Here is an 18059-nt window from a genome sequence, read left to right as displayed (position 1 = left end):
TCAACAAAGGCACCCTTGCACTATGGTGCAAGGTTGATTGCATTGGCGCTAGGCAGCTAAATTAGCGGCAGCTCTGGGGAAACCGCAGGGCTGCACCCTATTCTTGTAAATATGGTGCAGCCCTGCGTTTCTGAAGTGGTCGAGCACGGTGTTAAGCCAAGGAGGCTAACACAGCACTCCACCACTTCTTTGTAAATATGCCCCTTAGTGTCCGTGCGTGAGGGTTCAGGATCCATTTTTGGCTTCACCTGTGTTGCGTGCACCCCCAACTGCTTGGACTGTTTTTACTAATATTGCATCATATTATACCACTTCTGTTTTACTGTAAGCTATGTAAAAAAACATTGACCAAGCCAATAGATCTCACATAGGTGAAACCTACTTGCTTTGCCAATGCTAGTTCATACTATTCTCATCCAGAGGGGATCATCAATAGAAGCAAGACTTCCACTGCATTTCAGAGAATATCTACATGCTTCAAAGTGATGCAGTCTTGCAGTATATAAATCATGTTAGGCAGGACGTATTATGACACAATCAATACCACCTTTCTCTCTACTGCCCTTCGCTTGCATTTATTTGACCTCTGACTGTAAGCGTGTCAATAGATGTCTTGGATCGTGTGAACATATATAGCTGTAGGAGTGTTTCTCTAACACGCGTGCTTGTATGCTCTGTGTTTCTTTTTATGTACTACACAACCAACTGTCTATTCTATTGGCTTTGCCAAAATTCGTTTTTCTCTTAACATTGTTTTCATAAAGTGTATCGTAGGCCTGTTATCAAGTCTTCAGGTTGCCATCCTTGATTATAATACATAATTTAAATACTCTATTTCTAATTCATTGTATGTCTAAACCCCTTATCATAAATGTATGTAATTTAGTATCAGACCTATGTATTTGCTGTGCTTTTAACCCAGTGCTTGTTTTCAAATTAGTCTTTTTTTATTGTTGGACGTGTTTTATGTTTCATTCTGTATCATTCTAATAGTTTCTGTTAATAATTGTCTCTGTACCTGATACCGATCTCTACTTAACTCTTTGGCTCACTTCAGTTCCATAGCCTGATATTCCATTAGTATTTATACATTTTACAATTGCTCTTATCAAATGTACACTATAAACACGTTCTCTCTTTTGTATGTTTTGGCTTGACAGTACAGCTGTCGCCAGTTATGTGATCTTCACTAGAGAGGGGCTGAGCCTACCTGTTAGGAGTCAGGAGTAAATGTTTTGATTGGGCAGAAGGTGTGTGCTTCCACAAAAATAGTCCTTGCCCTCGTAGCAGTTGTGATCGTTTTATTTATTTATCTAGTTGCAGGGTTACACACATGATATTAAAATGCTATTAAAGCATCTTAGATGACTAGATAATTTATGTTGTTTTTCGCGGTCAGCAGCACAGATGGGAGGAAGGCAGTATTTAAAGTACATGGATTTTTAGGTCTGCCTTGACAGTGCAACTGCCACCTGACCTTTTAACCTACACCAATATCATTCTACGGTTCTTAGCTTCCACAGAAATACATATGTATGCCCATACTATTTTCCTGTAATGCTTCACAGTACCATGCAGCATTCCTTTAAAGCCTGACCTACTGCTATTGCCATGCTTGTTGTAGATTGTGGCATTCTGGAAGTTTGACCCTTTTTAGGTCTGACATTAACCAAACCGTTTTTATTTTACTAAAATATGTATAATATACTTACAAATACGGGCCTTCGGCCACATCGCTTCATCCATTGGTCTGTTGTATCATTCACACTTTGCTTCCACCCACTACAGCATATAGCATGGGGCAATGGTCAGCCGACCCGCACCACTGTTACCTTCACTCTGAGTGACCTAATTTTGATCTCTTGAAAGGAGCATATCCACACACAAACGCGAGTTCCCTTCAGTGCCAGTATTTTTTCTTACCTGTAAAACTGCTTTAGTTTTGTCTTTGTGTTTAGAGACTGATGTGATAGCAGGACGTTTCTGATGCACATTGCATCTTTATTCTATCCCATTCCCTGCCAATGCTATTGTAAAATCCTTTCTGCTTGTTTTGCTTTTCTGACTGCTGATATTTCACACCACACCAGATCAGACTGTGTCCATCTAAAAGTATATTAAGTTAATCTGGTCATCTTTCACTTACCCTGACGTCATTGTTTCTCCTAGATACTGCTATGTGGATACTTGGTAGCAATGAGTGATGTGGAGTCTACCTATGCAGATTTCATTGCATCAGGAAGAACAGGTCGCCGGAATGCCGTTCATGATATCCTCAATTCCCCGGAGAGCGCAAACGCCAGTGAACTAGCCCATAAACTGTCAGAACTGGACATAAATAAAGCCGGTAAGTTATGACAATTTAGAACACAGCCGTAATATTGCTGACAAACATAACATTATGAAAAATATTTTTCATATCACTGTTACTACAGCAAAATATATTAGAAAATATTAGAAAGCCTTATAACATGGAAGCAAGTGTGTATATAGGTTTAAGATTTTTAATATGGCTAATTATGGAAATGTTCAAAGCACAAAAGTGAAAGGCAAGTTCATGTAAAAAAATATTCATAATTATACTCTAATATCAGAAGTAATTATACTCTAATACCAGAAGTCCTAACCTTACCTTTTACACATTCTTATTCTTAGCAAAACTATCATTCATTATACAATAGAGTGTAGAGATAGAGAGAAACAAAACAAAAAGGGAAGCAGGCTGCTGAAGGAAGAGAATCAGATACAATGTCATGAAAAATATTAGTGAATATTAAATATTATATTGGGTACATAGGTTTTAAAGGGGTATACTGTAAATAGTAAAAGAGCCTATAGTGTGTGGTAGTGGCAAATAGCTGGATGTAAGATACTATATTCATCATTGCATTTAGATAATACGAATCCTTATATGGCTTTTCCATGCTTGCTAAATTCTCCACATCCACTTACTCAACCTGGTGGTGTAAAATAATGGTTTGTTAAAAGTGTGATCAGTAGGATATTCCTTTTTAAAGTATCATGGTGTGACTACATGATGTGTAACTGCTTTGTGGGGGGGGGCATTAGATACTGGATTCTCAAATCCCTTATTGACTAATTCTTAACTGGCTAGGGACACCAGCAGATTTTCAAACGTATCCCCATAGAAAAGAAATAAAAAGCATCTCCATGTTGCCCAAGACTCTACTGGTAAGAAGCAGATCTAGTAGCTCAACCGTGGATAGGCTTCCATTCCCATGATGGGGGGACGGCAGAACCTGACCAAGAAGGGCTGCTGTTTGCAAAACAAGACAACATTGTCATTTAGAATTGTAATTAGCTGCTGATTATTATTGGATTGCTGTCTTGAGTGCTGCAGATTGTGGGCCTGGAAGGATAATGGGCATCAAGCAGGTCTGTGAGCCAGCAATTCATTCCCATTTTATATTTCTGATTTTCTAAAAAAGTAAAGCCATTCTCCAACTCTATCTCTTTGAGCATCTTGGCAGCACAGCCATGGATGGAGCCAGGAAGGGAAGTACCAGAGACTGAGGCTTCATCAGCTATAACCCCTCTTGCTCTCTACCAAATGGGCTGCAGTGATGATGGTTGTACTTCTGGATATTGACTCCAACAATATTGTGGTAAAGGAATATCCAGGACAGCAATATGAGTGACAACATTTTTAAATGTAAGTGCATATCAAACAGTTTACATTGAATATTCTTAACTCCACATCTACATACCTTAGAGATGTACCACGTAGGTACATATAAGTGGAGTTATATATAGGAAATTTAGACATATCTGGCAATAGTTTTCTTTAGTTATTTTGTCATTGATATTCTGGGTTCGATAGTCAGGATGTACACCAGTAATCCTGGTGCTGTGGTTGAGTGATGTCATTTTTATTTTATTTATTTGCAAAGTTTTATATAGCACTAGCTAGAACTGGAGGTATCAGAGCGCTTTACATGAGGATCAGTGAGTTACAAGATATATAATTACATAGACAGATATAGATTTAGGAGAAAAAAAACATGAGAATTACAGAATAATGTGGTTTATTAGCGCGTAAACACATCTTATGGGGAGTGAAAAGGAATCGGGGAAACACAATGGGGAGGCGAGAAAAACAATGTCCGATGTCCGGCTGGGTAGGTGCCGGCCGAGGGGCGAAGCAGAGCCAAACTCCTCTACACCTGCATAGTACAGCTCCACCGGGCATCGGCCAGGGTTGCCCGAGCACCGCGGTAAGTACAGATAGTTATGGTGTCCGCCCAGGGGGCATCGCCAAAGTTCCATCAAGAGCACTGGTCACGGTGTTGCTGGGAAACGCCACCCGCCTCATCCTCCAGCTCTCCCCCAGGTCAAGAGAGGAGAGAGGAGAGTTGGAAGGGACAGTTCCAAAGCCCGCATATCTTCCCCATTCACAGCAGCAGTGGTGAGTGTGGGGCATTTGAGCAGGGTCCCAGTTGTAGGGGGACCCCGCGCGCTTCGGAGTGCTCCTCCCCTACATACTCCGGAGCAGTCTCCCTGCATACTCCTGCAGACGTACCTCTCTCAGAAGCTCAGCTTGGGGCTCTTATGTCAAGGCATAGATGCAGTTGTCTCCTTCTCTTCAGCTCGCCCCGCACCAAATCTCTCCTTTGTGGGCTTTGTAGCTTTCCCAATGCGTCCTGTCCTTAAGGCTTGCTGAATTGAGCCTCAGTAGTGGGGGAGGCTACTTCTGGGGCCATCTTAGGGTCAGGCATCAAGTGGTTCTATCTTCGTCTTCAAACTACAGTGGTCTAAACCCTTTGTGGCAGGCTTGGGCCCCCTCTGGAACCACCCCACCTTTTCCAAGGGACTCATGAGGAGCCTACTGTGTCGTAGCTGCGAAGGAGGGAGGGAGGGAGGGAGAGGGAGAGAGGGAGGGAGAGGGAGAGAGGGAGAGAGAGAGAGAGAGAGAGAGAGAGAGAGAGAGAGAGACACGCACAGCAGGACGCTTCCGGTTTCCTTCTCTGCTCGCTCGTGGGATCATTCTCATGCACACTTGCTTCAGTTTAGTCCCTTCCACAAGCCTGTTCACTTTCAAAGGTCTAAAGGGCCCGGCTTTAGTGAGAGAGAACCTGAAGCCTACCCGAGCTTTGTGATTGGTGCACCAAACAACAGCATAAGTGGATTTCAAAATATCCTCCTAGAAGCCAGCAGAAATGGCCAAATTTGGGAACATCCAGTCAGCTTCAGGCAGTTTCAAATGTATACAGAGTCTGTAGGCCATGCTGAGCACAGGTTGATACCAGGCACTCCATGACTCCAAGTAACTAAGGATGTAATGCTCTAACCCTGGCCTTTTCGGTTTTTTAATCCCTGTTTTCAAATGTGTTAGTTCAAATGAAGTGAACTGCGATTTCAAATCCCAGAATGCAGTAAATTGTTGAACAAGAGCAATGTGTCTTTAGTGGCATTGAACCAGTAGGTAAGCTTTCTGAGGCTTGATAATCATATGGTTCTTTGCTACTTTATAGCACTGTCTCCAGCAAAGAGCAAAATATAACTTCAGCAACTGGAAAAAGTGCAGATCATGAAGGTCTTATTCCTTAGTGGATGCGGAAGGCTCGGGTGGAAAACCAAGTCTAGATTAAGAGAAATTTGTCAATTTATGTGTGTGATATACTTATTGAGAAGTCAATAAAGATTTACAAGGCCTTGTGTTTGTTTTGAAAATGCAGGTGGACAGAATCCTTGACAAGAGCGCCAAGGATGAGCTGGAGAGTGAGACTTGGGCAAAACATTTGATCATTTAGCAATAGTCCTCAGACTGAAGATGGGCAGCTGAGGTTTCGAAAAAGTAAAGAAATGGGAGGTCAAGTAAAAGTTTCAGTCTCGATCTTACGGAGTTTAAATAAGATTTTCTCTCATAAATGTGAAGATCTCTTATTCAGAGAAGCGAAAGAAGATATAGAGTTTTATAAAGGCAAAACGAATTTTGTAAGCTCAGATATTTTTTAAATATTAGTACTCTTAATAAACTATGTCAATCTTCATAGTTGAAAGTAATGTAAGCATGTTCGTTGTTCAAAAAGAGTCCAATTGCCAATTGGAAAGACACTTAAGATAAGGGATGAATAAAATGCCCTTACTGTATCTGAGCTCTGCCCTTTGAGGTGAAACAAAAAACATAATTTTCACTTTTTTTAAACTTGGAGGAGTAGCTCAGTTTGAATGCATCTTTTTTTGGTTGTGCATTGCATTGCTGGTTGTGTACGGCCATTCATTTATGCTTTGTTCTGCTTCTTATAAATATTATTTTTCAGAGAGGACTCGGTGTGTGGTAAGAGCTTTGCAAGATCATTGGGCCATTGCTGCTGTCAAACATGGAGGACAAGGCTAAAATGACTAAGAGGGTGCAGAATGGTGATAGAAAAAAGTAAAAGGCATGCAAAGGTATTCCTAATGGAATGGCATTAAAGATGTCCGCCGAGCTAGAGCTTTGCAAGGTTACTCCTGGGTATTGGATCAACTATCTGTGAATATCCTACTTTATGCCCTGCCATCCACCTCGATTCATTAAAGCAGATAATACCACAGTCAGCTCGACCTACAGCATTGTCTCCTTCACACCGGTACTTATAACTGCTTCTCTCCAGCTTGTTTTCTTTGCCGTTCTGCTTTTGGCTTCAAGATCGCTATACGTCGTTGAATCTTACTTCCCAGTTTACATCGTTGCCGCAGTCCCAGCCCAAGTTCAGCCCTACCCGCCTCACAACTTGCCTCCAAATGGCGTGGTACATTTAAGTTAGCTTTGAAATTACATGCTCTGTTTAAGACTTCGGTGAGTGACTATTGCCACTGCCATCGCTAGCTTGATTCTCAGCTGCCACGTTTTAGAGGGTTTCATCCTTGCTGCAGTCCTGGCCCAAGTTATGGTAACCCCTGCCTCCCAATTTTCCTTTGACCGGCTGCGTGCTTTTAATTTTAACTTGTGGCTGCATGCTGTCTATACGTTTTTCTGTGAGTAACGTATGTCCCCTCCTGCTAAATCCTCCGGTCGAGAATGCTTGTTTGGCTGACGATCCTTGTTTGAAGATGGGCTGTCAGTACTATCTGTAGCCTCTCAGCTCATCCTCCCTGCCTTGGTCTGCCCCGACTAGTGCTGGCGGGAGACATATGCTGCAATCCCCCAATGGAGATACTCTCTCTGTAAATTCAAGTGGTGATTGGCCTGAAGAACGCCTGTGCTGTCTCGGCCCCTGTGATATGAGGTACCTCATATGGCCTGGTACTCCCCCAAGTCCCCTCTTTTTACCTCTGGCCAGCCCTTGCCCAGATGAAGTCTCCCTCCCTCCTTCAAGTCAAGTATTGAGACCACACCAATTTGGGAATTTTTGGATTAGGGGGGAGTAACCCCCCCCCCAGCCGTATTTATTTCAAAATTAAAAAACATTATTTATTAACATTATTTACAATTACGCAGAAAGGCCGTATACATTGTTAGGCCGATGATGTCACATAGCTAACCTTAACTCTAATACACATGACACTCCTACTGTAAATCTAACAATGCATATATACACTTTCTGCGTGTCCACTCTAGAGCCTACGGCAAGGTCAATGACTGGCAGCCTCCTGATCCCCGCAAACTACGAGAAATTACTATGCCGGAGTCGGCTTGCGCAGGGAGTGCAGCTTATCGGACAGATACTTTCCAGCGGGTCCCCCCTACGCCCTGTGCCTTAAATTCCATAACGGGGGCTGCAGAAACTCTGCATAGCTTGCGCAGGGGGTACAGCTTATCGGACAGATACTTTCCACCGGGCCCCCCCCCTGCGCCCTGTGCCTTAAACTCCATAACGGGGGCTGCAGAAACTCTGCATACTTGCGCCCTGATGCGCATGCGCGTGCGGGGGTGGCCATAGGCCCACTGCGAAGAAAGAATCCCCCGGCCCCACACCCCGACAGCCTACCTACCGGCTGTCACTGACCCTAGAGTTACATGTTTGACCGCTAAGGACCGAAGACTATGCTTACCAATCATGACCTTACCGCCTGACCGGAGACACAAAACTAAATATGACATTTGTAACTGATATCAAATAACATGTACTGACATTTATTTAACATTACATACTTCAATTAGATAACTCTGTCCTAAACGATCCTGTTCTTGACAAGTTTATACACATTGACACTTTTATTATAAATTCACCAAAACATCGCATTCACATTGAATATCTCCTGGGATACCTGTAATGAAGTAAAAGAACAAAGCAAACATATCATATTTACGTTACTTCTATTTCCTGCGATACCTGCAATAAAATGTAAATGAACATAGTAAACCGGTTACCAACAGACATCATTAGCAGGTACCTACTCATCAAGCTTACACTAATGCTATCACCCGAGTTATCTGTAATAAAGCTTTTTAGAGAAAAGTCAAAATACATTCATGACCAACGCATTTAAATTACCTGCCTTAGGGGATGGTGGGTGGGGAAAAAGAAATTACGGGCCGCTGGTGGCCCGGGTGCTGTGCCTGTGGGGAGCGTAAGAACAAGAGAATGTTCTGCTCCCCACACCCCCTTTTAACAGGGGGTGCACTGGCCAGTCTAAACTGGTCTGGCCCTGCTGTTGTGTGCCCGTGTGAACCGGAAGTTTAGTGCTTCCGGTTGCAAATGGGGGAGGTGGGAGTGCTCCCCCCTCCTCCTTTCTCCCAGGGACAGGCTCGACCGCCATAAGGGCGGCGCGCACTATTCTAGCGCTCGGCCTGTTCTCTATGGCCTGGTGCTCCCCCAAGTCCCCTCTTTTTACTTGTTTTACCTGTGGCCAGCCCTTGCCCGGATGAAGTCTCCCTCCCTCCTTCAAGTCAAATTTGGAAATTTTTGGATTAGGGGGGAGTATTTATTACACAATTAAAAAACATTATTTATTAACATTATTTACAATTACGCAGAAAGGCTGGATACATTGTTAGGCCGATGATGTCACATGGCTAACCTTAACTCTAATACACATGACACTCCTACTGTAAATCTAACAATGCATATATACACTTTCTGCGTGTCCCCTCCAGAGCCTACGGCAAGGTCAATGACTGGCAGCCTCCTGATCCCCGCAAACTACGAGAAATTACTACGCCGGAGTCGGCTTGTGCAGGGGGTACAGCTTATCGGACAGATACTTTCCACCGGGCCCCCCCTATGCCCTGTGCCTTAAACTCCATAACGGGGGCTGCAGAAACTCTGCATAGCTTGCGCCCTGATGCGCATGCGGGGGTGGCCACAGGCCCACTGGGAAGAAAGACTCCCCCGGCCCCCGCACTCCGACAGCCTACCTACCGGCTGTCACTGCCCCTGGAGTTACATGTTTGACCGCTAAGGACCGAAGACTATGCTTACCAATCATGACCTTACCGCCACAGGACAGCATAGTTACCCGACTATCTGTCCTCCCCCTCAGCCCACTAGGAAGGTCATGCCGTTAATTAGCCTGCCCCTGGACTCCTATGTGTATTTCTACGACACTTATGCTCCCGTTTCTGACTTATGCACCATGACCTCGGGGAAACTGGAAGCGAACCTCGGGGAAACTGGAAGCGAACAGAGAAATTAGCCTATTCGTCAGTGTATTGCCTTACTGACAGACCAAAAACTTACCCAACCGTACATGATACTATATAACGGTGTACTGCTGCACCCTTCTCCCCTGAGTAACAGGGTCAAGAAGCTTGCAATTCACGGAAACAGCACCATTGGGTCACCGCATGTGCAGCTGCACATAACAGTTACAGCACAGATGGTTAGTGATCCTAGCCTTTGGGTGAGTAGTGCGGTTTGTCTGCCCGGCTTATTGATATCCGCCTGGTCTGCCTAGATATGATAATGTGTGCCACTACATACGAGTCAGATTGAAAATAATGGTACCTACACCAGGGTGCGAATGCTACGACCTATGCATCCAACGCCAAAATGCGCCCAAGCACATGCAACGTGACACAAACCCGGAAAACGACTGTATAAAAATGCAGGGAACCGGGCGTTGTGTGGCACAATACTTTAATAGTATATCCTGTGTAGCAGACTACAAGCATATCTTGAGTATGTGTATTAGCACCCAGGTGCAGAGCTTCTAGTGCGACATAGCCTGTTGCCAATGCATACGTGTACCTGTGCATAAATGCCGCTTGACACCAAACCCGTAATGCATACTTCTATGTCTAACAGCACCCGCGTGCCTATGGAAAAGACTCCTAACGCATATTTGTAACTGCCCATGCGTGCCTATGGAACTTTTGCAGATGTGACAATGAAAGCCTGGGATGTAGTGAAATCATCAGTACTGATACTATATGCAAGTGACCAAACAGAGGCAGATGGTTAACGCCAATTACATAGGTGAGGCACACTTGAAAATCATTTTTTAACTAAGAGTGCCTGGCATAGCACCAGTTGCATTTACTCGCGGAACATTGAACTCCGACTTTCAACTCTGACCGCTTAGGTTAGCCTACACGGGGAACATTGCATGTAACTGTCAATGAGAGCGTCCGGCACACTCTGCTCTGTTCTATTGCACTCAAGCTTCCATCTGAGAGGGGAACATTGAAATTAGAAATTCCCATTAAGCATGCCCAGCCTATCAATTGTATTACCTGCTGCAACCTATTTTCCAGAGAGACGTTGAGAGCGCTAAGCATAGTACCAGTACCTCACAAAATCTAAATGAGAACGCTTAGTGTATTATCAGTCGCATTACCTGCAGGACATTGAAATCAGCCTTATCCATGAGAGCGCTTGCGTTACCTGGAGGCCAGTAGAAAATCCTGCCATGACAGGCTGCAGCCTGCAGCATACCTTAGGTTGCCTTACCTGTAAGGGAACAAGGAAGGTGTGGGCATATGTACTATTAGTACTTACCAGTAGCGGTAAAAGTGGCCTACACCTACAGCCAACTGAACATGGTCCAAAAGCTACGGGGCCAGGCAGTGCATCGCATATGACACTCATGTTAAACCAATCACAGTCACAATTCATACAGAGGACATATGCCCTATTAGCACTGAGCAGTTGAGGTAAAATGGCCCAAACCTACATCAAACAGAATAGGGTCAGAAAATCTGCGGCAACAATAAATCACATATGCCACTCAAGGTAAACCAAACATTGACACAGTCCATACCGAGGACATATGCCCTATTTGCACCGATCAGTTGTGGTAAAGTGGCCAAAATCTATTGCCAACAGACAAATCACATATGCTACTCATGGGCACCACACATTATCACAGCTCATATAGAGGGCTGATGCACTTTTAGCACTGTTCAGTAGAGGTAAAGTGGCCAAAGTCTTTTACCAACAGACAAAAACGGGGCAGATCATATGGGGAGCAGCAGATTATTCAGGTCCGATCTCCAGGTTCTTTTGTGGCTAGACAGTATCCCCCCCAAATGGCCTTTCCCCTACCATAAAAACTTCTTGCAGTACAGGTATACTAGCACTGTGTCCTCATACCGGTGTTAGAGCAGAGACCTCCCCTACACACCGTGTCTGTTCACACTATGGCACCAACGACGCATGAGCAGCTCCTTGAACCTATGCCCACCACGGTTTTCTCACTCCATTGGTATGCCGCAGGCTTTGCTGGTGTAGTAAATGGCTTCACACGGCGGCGGCTATTATTTATGAAGCAGGGGCGAGGCTTGAAAAAGGAGCAGGCCTCCTTCGGGATTCAAGCCGCCGAGGATCGTCAGCAAACTCAAGGTAACCTCCCAAAACAATCGCCTTAAATCACTGCCGAACTATGGAGTTGTAGAACTCCACAAAGGGAATGCACCACCGCAAATTCACAACAGTACATTCATGTAGTCAATATTAGCACGCCCCAACTAACCACGTATGCGAGCCAAAGCATCTACCATTGCAAGTGAGGAAAAAGCCTGCTTCTTAAAATGCCTTGTGCAACCTATGCCGAGGGATCTGGGACCACCTGGCCACTCTTACCAGCCTGGTGTGTCCAAAGATTGAACGGAGACAGGTACAACACTGGGTGAAGGGAGGGGGTCTCCAAGACGTGGACACCGTGAGGGAACCTGAAGTGTGTAAGTGTGTGGTTCTCTCACCAGTTTCACTGTCCCAGTAATACCCCCTACTTATCAAAGGGGGAGGTTGTAATAGTGAGTAAGAGTTTACGGGCTAGGAGTAACCACGTCCATGGGGGTAACTTTTACCCAACTGTCCCGTCTCAAATTTGTGGTAGAATCTTCAACACTGACAGCAGTAGAAGGACGAGGTTGTAATAGTGAGTAAAAGTTTACGGGCTAGGAGTAACCATGTCCCTGGGGGGAACTTTTACCCAACTGTCCCGTCTCAACTTTGTGGTTGATTCCTCAACACTGAAAGCAGTCGAAGGATTATAATACCACATCAGGCAGTTTAGGACTAAGGTAACATATTTAAGACTTGCATTGCTCAGAGATGAAGTCTTGCTTAGAGCCCAGGGGATGCCCCTGGTGCGGGTCATACAGTTAGAGGTGGGCGAGCCAGCCCATTAATTTATTTCTTTATTTATGCGTTTTTATAGAGCGTAGACTTTACCCAAAAGGTGTTTAAGCGCTTCACAATAGGAACAGTAATGATACATGAATTACAAGTGAGCAAAATTACAAAAACCACGGGTCTGGCTCGGATCTTGAGTCAAAGCATGAGCCGAGTTCTGCAAGTTTGCGATGTAAAAGATGCAAACCATGATAGTCTCTACAAAATTCAAAAGAGCGTATTCCTTTAAATGTAGTAGCTTCGACAATACATCACATTATAACACCCCACTGAGTAATATGAACCATTAGTGAACTACGCAGCAAGACAGATGTATACGAGGAGGACACTGAAATGTAAGAGGCAGTCTTACATCTGGGTATCAAGCAGCACTGGTCGCATCTGAACCACTGTCCCTACCACGCATCAGCAATTAGGAGCAGCAATACGCCTCTACATTTTGTTTCACATAAGGACATAGTAGGAAAAAACTCTCACAGTGCCTTCTGCTGACCTGACCGTCATTATGTAAATGCAATAAATATTCATCATTGCTTTCAGAAGTTAAACACCACTTAATTTGTGGACAGAATTCAACTCAAAACCACATCTAGGCAGAAGCAATAGCCCATACGCAGAGCTATTGTATGGAACAGAACTGACTCTCAAGCTCTACCAATGTCGTAAGGAAGATTTATAACAGCCTCCCTGCCAAGTGCCCTGCATCGGAGGTAAGCTTACCGCCTTAGTGCCGGTGTCCGCATCACCACACGACCCGACTGCTCCCCCGCCTCCCGGCAACGTACTGTGCCCACTGGACTAAGCGCTGAGCTGTAGTAAAATAGTAAGGGATTTGTAGAAGAAGAAAGAAAAAAACGGGACACACCCGTATTTTACAAACAAATGTGCCGCATTGCCACCGTGAAGGAAAAAGATTCATGCGATTTGTGCTGCACGCTGGACTACTCAATCATCTTCGTTACAGCCGTTACAGGCAAATCAGACATTACAGGCAGCACGAGTACTCGCCAAGTGTTTCCCGAACCTGCAGAGATTTTTTGGAACCCCAGCCCTGGCTTTTCCCACCGAAGCTGGCCATAAAAGTAGTGGTAAGTAGCTTAGATTGGATATATTTCACACGCGGCTAAGACCGCCACTCTCTAGTACCACCTGCAGTTCTTTCTAAGTTATATTCAGGATTGGGTCACCTGACCTCGCCCCTCAGGCATTTAGTGAATCTAGTTCACAAGGACTACTTTCAATAGTCAGAAATGTCCCTCTTCAGTAAACGCTAATTTCAGACGCTACTTGAAGAGATCTCAACTTTGCCAGTCAGTGTCAACTTGCAAACCTTTCCTGCCCTTATTTGAAGCGAGAGAGCGAAGTGAAGGAATCAAAAGCGGAGTAGTTTTAATATTTATCAGTGGGACTCCGAGTCCGCATCACTTCAACGCACATTGCTGTAGTGCTCGAACGCGTTGCATGGCAGAGGCGCTTTCTATGATGCGACAGGGCTATGCGAGAGAAGGATTTGTTTCGTTTCTGTGTTAATGTACAGGTCACCTAATTTGCCTACCGCTCGCTAACTTCACCACCCTATCCACACAAACATCAACAAGTAAAAGTAAAACGCGGCAAGGGTAATCATGCACCAACAGGTAACATGCGGCGGGAGCATACACTTTGTGCCCACCGACCGCTAAAAGAAACAATTTCGAAGAGCGGGCAAAACATACCAGAGGAACTCACCCCTTCTCAACTGGGAGGCCCTCCTAGATCCCCACAACAAGCGCGGCACCGGGTCAAAGCAGTGGGAGCATTTATCATTCGCCCCTCATTCGCTATCGGAAAATACCACATTAACAAATTGTGCTCACTATGGGGATAGAACCTGCGCCCGTGGGGTCATGAGCACCAACCTCCAATCTACTGAGGCGACATTCTGCTCAAAGGCGCGAAGCATGTTCCGTAGGGCAAAACAATGTGCCACAGTTGTCCGCCGCGACGAACGCTGCTCCTCGTTGTCCGCTTTTCCCCAGGATCAAGCTCCTCCGCCATTCCCGCACTGCAGGGACCAGTTGCTTGTAGTCACGAGACCGCAAACCTGCAGAGGGGACAAAAAAGAAAAAGAAATTACGGGCCGCTGGTGGCCCGGGTGCTCTGCCTGTGGGGAGCGTAAGAACAAGAGAATGTTCTGCTCCCCACACCCCCTTTTAACAGAGGGGGCACTGGGCAGTCTAAACTAGTCTGGCCCTGCTGTTGTGTGCCCGTGTGAACCAGAAGCACTGAAGTGCTTCCGGTTTCAAATGGGGGAGGTGGGAGTGCTCCCCCCTCCTCCTTTCTCCCGGGGACAGGCTCGACCGCCATAAGGGCAGCGCGCATTATTCTACCGCTCGGCCTGTTCCATTCTAGTTCGTCCTATGCAATGGGTCTGTAGAGCACCCATCTGTTTTTTGACCCACTATGATTTTTGCTGCAAGGACATTCCTTTTGGACTCACTTCTTGTGATGTGACCTTGCCTCTCATGTTTGCTGCTCTCCTGTTTGGTGAACATGCTTTACTCCTGGAGCGGCCCTCCTCCTGATCAGGAGCCCTTCCTTCTCTTCAATATCTGGTTCTCTGGGCTAGGATCAGGTGGTGAGGTACCCAACCCACTCTGGAGATGCCATGCCTGCCTGTCATCCTCTAGCCCCACCGTGCCATTCAACGCTGACACTCTCCACAATCATTTACCGAGGGCCCTTGGTGCTGAGCGTGGAACATGCTTTGCCTATTTACAAAATCTACTGTTGGGGTTTTTGAGATCCACTACTTGTGGCGCTGATCACACCTAGTTTGTTGTCAATGGTTACTGTTTGGTGTACTGCTGTCTTATTTGACCCTCAATTTTGTTGATCCTTTCTCCTTCCCACATAAGAATGACTCCTTCCTAAAATGGCAACCCTTTCTCTTTCAGCAAAATATAGAAAGGACTGTTGGCAGTCCCTATCATAGAAAGTTCAGAAGGACTTCACTCATGCAATTACAAAATAGCATCTCCGATGGGCCAGCCATCTTGGAATGGCATTTAATCCCATTGTACTTCATAAAGGCTCCACTAGGCACCTCTACTAACTATTCGCAGAGAAAACAATTACCTCAGGCATATATTCAGGTGATAGGCTCTAAGTGGACAGCCGTATCTAGCAATATTCTCCAAGAATATTCAAAGAATACCAAAGAGCTCTGCTCTCTACCACGTAGGAGCCTATCTGCAATTTACCTTTATTATACCTCTACTAGATTTTCTTTGCACAAATATTCACCATGGCTCCAAATAACATTAACACTAGCGAAAACCTGCTGTCACTGGCAGGCTGTAATTCATTCAACATTTAATACCCCCTATCCTATCTAAAATTCAAAACATGTCAAACTACTTAAGCAGAACCCCGAAACACTCATATCTGATACCTACTTCTGCACCTCTAAAGGTATTGTTGTTAATGATTTAGATTTCTTCACCCCCAGAAGAGCACAATGGAGGAGAACCATAACAACAATGCTACAACTTAACACTACTAAGAAAATTATGCACATTATTCAATTCACCTGTTTTCAATGCTGAAGTAACCATCTCCCTATATAACAATGGGAACATTCTTATTCAATCTTCTTACTGCAATCTTGAATGGTTTGATGAAACCTTGATAAGGAACAAAAATAGAGAATCAAGCAATATCCCCTCTAAATCAACTTTTCTCCTCCCGTACGTCAATTGTAACACCTACTCCATCTATGCCTAATCTTAACTCATCATCTATGCCCCCGAGAGACCACTTTCCTATTTCCAACAATGGAACTGTAGTTGCTGGTTCTAATCCAGGTTTTTTTAGTGATGTCTCCTGATCCTTTCTAGAAATCCATGTTTCTGACCCACCTCCTCCCCCAGTTCAAGAGAGAATTGGAAATGATGCCCACTGCTCAAGAATCATTAACCACAGCAACATGACGAATTGCGGATCTAATAATCACCCTCTTTCCAGCAAATGCACACCATCTTCTAAACCATCTGTTGTCCAAATAACGCCCCACTCAATCACCACGTCCCCCATCCCAACAGTGATCGACCAACAACATCAAACACCTGCTGATGACATTGATTTGAGTCTTCTTTCTACCCCTCTGCCTAACATTACACTACTTTATCTCACTCTAATCCTTTTTCTCCAGTTTCTGACCCCAGCCTATCCTACACTCCCAACTGTTTTGTAGACAGTCCTTCCCTAAAGGACAAGCTCATCAATCTCAAACATGAACTTTAGCCAGTTAACTGCGACCAACAGAACCATATACACATGACCCTGAAGCTGGAGAAGTTTGGTATCCCAGCCTGACCGCTGAAATTTACAAATCCCTAGTCATCAAACAACCTAATCCTCCCTCAATTGATAGACAGTCCTTGCTTGAGTGTTTTCGACCACAAAGAACCCTCCCATCTTTCACTTGCAATCAAGACCCCTTCCCAGTTTCCACTCTGGACTCTAGAGGGTTGCCGATCATGCATCTGATGCTGACATTCACTCTCTTTTGCTATCAGATAACACCACACAAATAGACTCTTTACCCTCGCTGATCAATATCAAAACTATTCCCTCCAGCCCATTAAGACAACTCAGTCTCAACTTTTGAACTACAAACAAGAATAATTTACTACAGGTCCCAATAAGTCACAAAGAGGCTGTAGTAACCAAATCACATATCATATCTATGCTCCTTAACTGTAGATCAGTGGTAAAACACACAGCCGACATCACGGATCTCATTCTCGCACAAGACCTTGGCCTCCTGATCTTAAAAGAAACATGGCTCCATGACACCTCCTCAACCATTCTGGACATTCTTGTGTCTCCCAATTATGACATCATCAAAGTGGATAGAACCGAAAAGTGGTGGAGGTATTGCATGCATCTATCACACTATGCTCACCCTAAAGCAGGCCCATACTCCTCCAATATCTTCCTGTGAATATCTTGCCATCGAAATTTGTAACAATGACAAATGTCATGCAAAGTCAACACGATTTACCCCCACCGGGAAATAACCTACCTTTTAATTGAACAATTAGTGGAGATCATCTCCTCTAACACAGGCCAAAACCCTAAACAGATCTTCTCTGAGGATTTCAAAATTCACTAAAAATACTCCAATGATCCCTTACTGAACACCTTCAAGTCCTTCCTTACTGAACTCAACCTTACCCAATTTTGTAATGGCCCAACTCATAATAGAGAATCCACCCTTGATCTAATCATTGCCAAAGAAAATGTCCTACAACTAGAAGCCATATCACCATGTCACTGGGCCAATCACTATCAAGTTTCCTTCTTCATCTTGGACAATGTACTGATTAGACAAGCTCAACCTTGCAAATCAAAACAATAGTCCAGAGACTTTAGAAAAATCAACATAACTGATCTAACTTCCATGAGCAAGCATTTCCTTCCTCCACCCTCAAACATGACAAAAGTGAATGACCTCACTGATCACCAGATTCATTCCATGTCAGACATACTGGA

At 44.5% G+C, this 18059-nt stretch overlaps 1 protein-coding gene across 2 annotated transcripts in view; it reads left to right on the top strand.

Annotated features, from left to right (window-relative positions):
* The window catches only part of PKIA (cAMP-dependent protein kinase inhibitor alpha), a 312952-nt gene that overhangs the window by 280287 nt on the left and 14606 nt on the right, over positions 1-18059 (top strand). For both annotated transcript variants that reach the window (XM_078685612.1, XM_078685611.1), the window contains one exon: positions 2170-2347. In XM_078685612.1, the coding sequence (XP_078541738.1) occupies positions 2197-2347 (151 nt within the window). In that variant the 5' untranslated portion in view covers positions 2170-2196. The remainder of the gene's footprint in view (positions 1-2169; positions 2348-18059) is intronic.

This window comes from Lissotriton helveticus, chromosome 4_1 (assembly GCF_964261635.1).
Source record: "Lissotriton helveticus chromosome 4_1, aLisHel1.1, whole genome shotgun sequence".
Classification (NCBI taxonomy): Eukaryota; Metazoa; Chordata; class Amphibia; order Caudata; family Salamandridae; genus Lissotriton; species Lissotriton helveticus.
The sequence above is the reverse complement of the archived record's forward strand: the minus strand, read 5'-3'. Positions and strand labels throughout refer to the sequence as shown.